A 3,829-nucleotide genomic window follows, 5' to 3' on the forward strand; every position below is an offset into this window, starting at 1 on the left:
CTTTTTCCCTTCCCGAAAAAAAAAAGAGAGGGGCTAACATCTGTTCTAAATAGGTTTCATTCTGTGTGCCTCAATTGGCAACCGCTCTCCTCTGAAAAGGGGAAACATATTTAAGCTTGTTTCATCCAGGGAAGAAGCACTTTTGAAATGTGTCAGTAGCTCAATGTCAACACCGGAGTGATGCGTTCAAACAGTGACACTTTTTTTTTTTTTTTTTTTTTTGCGTGTAAATGTAAATGTTAAATGCATCAACTCAACTTTTAAAGTCTGTGGATGTTTTCGTGGGGTTGGTGGAGCCCCTACACCCACCCAAACAAGCAGCGAGAGTGGCCCCCTCGTGCACGCTACCTTCACGGCCTCCTTAAATTTCATAGACATCTGGGAATTCCATACATGCCTCCAAGGCCAATTACACACCTTCAAACGGTCACGGCTTTTTTTTTTTTTTTTTGGGGGGGGGGTGCATTGAGGAAAAACTTTCCCACGTCACCTAAACGTTGCACAAAGCCATGACAGGGCATATAAGCACACCGGAAGTCGTCTTTTGCCAATCAAAGGGAGACCCCCTCCAGTTTCATTAAGAGTTTTAAAATTAGTGAACGCATATTGGTGATTATTGGAACGTCAAAAGAATGCATCCGCTGTGCTAGATTTTACTTGATGCATATTCCTAAACACGTAAAAGAGACCTTTACAATATTTGAGTTGGAAAAATAAAATAACTACTTGAGCAGATTGACAAGACCCCTCAAGCCCTTATTTTTTTTATGGCGAATGCATGTAGCGTACAAGCAAAGACCATCTTAATTCACATGTAAACTCATTCAGGGGCAATAAACAAGTGTCGTTTGAATTATTTTTATTATATTAAGGCAGTGTATTTAGCAATGACTTCACACACTTTAATTTATGTATCTTTAATTTAAAACTTTTTTGAGCTAGTATTATTTTATCCTATGTATACGTCATTGTGCCTTGTGGTTTCTCACGTTCTGCAAAGAAATATATATATATATTTTTTTGAATCAGTAAAAGAAGGGTAAAAAGCCAAAACTAATATTCTGCTTTTCTTTATTGCAAAAAAATATACAAACATTTACAAAAGTGATAATAAAAATAGGAATGTATTTGTATTTCAGACACAGGATGTATTCCTAAATGTAATACCAATAAATAAATAAATGTTTTCTGACAATACTTTTGTTTGCACAGGTTTGCTCCACCCAAAAAAAAAGCCTCATAATGTGGGCTACACCACCAGTAGAGAACACTCACACACAACACATAAGTCCCAATACATGTCTTAAAAGCAACTCTTAACAGGAGTCAGCCGTGATATAATCAACATTCGTCGTCAACATGCACATACACGTGAGTGTATGGCTGCAAAAAAAAAAATAAAAAATAAACGACAACAGAAATTCCTTTCAGCACCTCCGTGGTCTTGTGGTCTTTGCTTTTTAAATAGTGATCCGATGTATCCAGCATTGGACTCCAGATATGTCCCGTCAGAATGTGAGAAGTAGAGAATCAGCAGTCACCTGTGCAGGGTCACACACAATGATTATTGTTTATTGTGCTCGCGTTCTGATTGCTTTATAGTCGTATTTTTCATGCATGTGTGATATATTGAGGCATGAATTTAAACTGGGAAAAAAAACGAGCATTCATTGTAACTAGAAAACAATATTCGACGTTTTATTTGAGCAGAAAAATAGTTATTGTTGCATTGCTGCAATACGCATGTTGGAGCACATTATCAAGCATATAAAAAATGTTCACAGCACCATAAAAACGTATTTTAGTTTAAACGATGTTTAAATAAGAATATAAAGAACGGTGTGCTACAGCTGAGAAACAGTCGGCATGATGCTTTTTATTTATATGGTAGTGGTGGGGGGGGGGGTTGGTTGACGATATGCATTATGTATTTTAGAAAAGAAATAGCACGCACGGGCTTTCGCTGGACAAAACTATTTGATAACATTTGCATCGTGCAGCCAAACAAAAATATGCGTGGGTGGGTTTCTGTTAGGGGAAAAAAATATTTTAACAAAAAAAAAAAAAAAGCATTTATTTTAGCTGGTCAAAAATGTGTTTTAGATAGGAAAATGTGCATGCAATTTTAACGAGACAAAAATCATATGCGTGTATATGTATTTTCGCCAAGCAAAATATTGTGTCGGCGGGATAATAACGAGATCGAAGCGCCATCTGAGTGTGAGGAGCTGGCCGCTCCCTACCGTGTTGGGCTCGAGCGGCGCGGGGGCTAGTGAGATGTGGAGACGGACCAGGCGCCCTCCATCCTCCACACGGAGAAGGCGTAGCTGAGGCGTTCGTGGGCCACATAACTGCAACTGGACATCTTGGCGTCCAGCTCGTCGCTCTGCAGCACCTGGCACAGGAAGTCGATGTACCTGGCGGCCAGTTTGAGCGTCTGTATTTTGCTGAGCTTGTCCGAGGGCAGCGTGGGGATGATCTTGCGCAGGGCCGCGAACGCCTCGTTCAGCGACTGAGTCCTCTGACGCTCCCGCACGTTGGCCATGACGCGCTGGCTCTGGAGCTCCTCCAGCGACTGCGGGCTGCCGCCGCTGCTGCTCGACTTCTTGCCCCGTTTGCCGCCCGCCGCGGTCGGGCTGTCCGAGTCTTCGGCTGCGGCTGCGGCGGCGGCGTGTTTCCTGCTCGGCCTCCGCTTCCTGGCGCTCCTTTTGGGCTGCGTGTCCGCCTCCCCCTCGCTGTTGCTCGGGCTGCTGTCCACAGGGGAGACCGGGGAGCTGCTCGACTCTTCCCCCAAGTTTTCCTCGGACATCTCCACTCGCCACACGGAAATTGCGCCCCCCCCTCTAAAAGAGTCCCGATATTAGCTCCCTGTCATCAAGTCCTCGGGTTAGTCCACCTGGAGGTCTTTGCACTTTGAAGGCAGCCAAGTATCCATCGATGGGCCTCGGGGAGGACAAGTCTTTTTCTGACACTTGAGAAAGTTACCCTAACCTTATAGGCTGAAAACTTTTGGGGGGAGGGCCGCGATTGGACGACAAGGCGAGCGACGTCACTAAATAGGTGGGACCCCTTTTGACAAAAGAAACCCAGATAACGGCGCTGTATCATTACATCATAGCCCCCCCCCCCCAAAAAAAAAATATTGCCTGCCATGAATCATTGAAGCAAATATTATATGACTGTCTGCACGATTGAAAAAAAGTCTATAAAACCGACAATTAAGAACAGTGTAAATTGTATTTGCAATGGTGTAGAACAATGTCATAAATGACTGATTGCATGGTAAAAACATTATCATGAGGATAATCGCACTCAATTTAAAAAAAAATATATATACTGTATGGTCAAAAAAGTCCCCAGTAAACACCACTCTCACCACTGTATACGGTATACATATATACATCTGTCTGTCTATCTTCTACCGCTTCCCCGAGGTCAGGTCATGGGGGCAGCAGCAGCTTTGGGGAGGGATGCCCAGATTTCCCTTTCCCCAACCACTTCATGCAGCTCTTCCGAGGGGATCCCGAGGTGTTCCCAAACAAACCGAGGTATATAGTCTCTCCAATGTGTCCTGGGGAATCCCTGGGGTCTCCCTCGGGTGGGACATGCCACCTCACCGGGGAAGTGTCCGGGAGGCATCCGAATCAGATGCCCCAGCCACCTCATCTGGCTCCCTTCAATGCGAAAGAGGAGCGGCTCCACTCTGAGCCCTTCCTGGAAGACCCACCTTCTCACCCCATCTCTAAGGGAGAGATCCCGGACGCCCTGGGGAGGAAACTCATTTTGGGTGCTGGTATCCAAGATTTTGTCCTTTTGGTCACAACGTACG

General features: G+C 44.5%; 1 protein-coding gene across 1 annotated transcript; it reads right to left on the minus strand.

Annotated features, from left to right (window-relative positions):
* Window positions 1-1,193: 1,193 nt before the first annotated feature.
* Window positions 1,194-3,364, minus strand: twist1b (twist family bHLH transcription factor 1b). Its single transcript, XM_061820158.1, has 2 exons — window positions 2,244-3,364; window positions 1,194-1,541 (listed from the first exon to the last, which is right to left on the minus strand). The coding sequence occupies exon 1, from the start codon at window positions 2,807-2,809 to the stop codon at window positions 2,270-2,272; it is 540 nt and encodes a 179-aa protein (XP_061676142.1). The 5' UTR covers window positions 2,810-3,364; the 3' UTR covers window positions 1,194-1,541; window positions 2,244-2,269.
* Window positions 3,365-3,829: the final 465 nt, after the last annotated feature.

This window comes from Syngnathoides biaculeatus, chromosome 5 (assembly GCF_019802595.1).
Source record: "Syngnathoides biaculeatus isolate LvHL_M chromosome 5, ASM1980259v1, whole genome shotgun sequence".
Taxonomy (NCBI): Eukaryota; Metazoa; Chordata; class Actinopteri; order Syngnathiformes; family Syngnathidae; genus Syngnathoides; species Syngnathoides biaculeatus.

Coding starts and splice junctions, on each gene's coding strand:
- twist1b (XM_061820158.1), bottom strand. CDS start 2,809: ATGTCCGAGGAAAACTTGGGGGAAGAGTCGAGCAGCTCCCCGGTCTCC.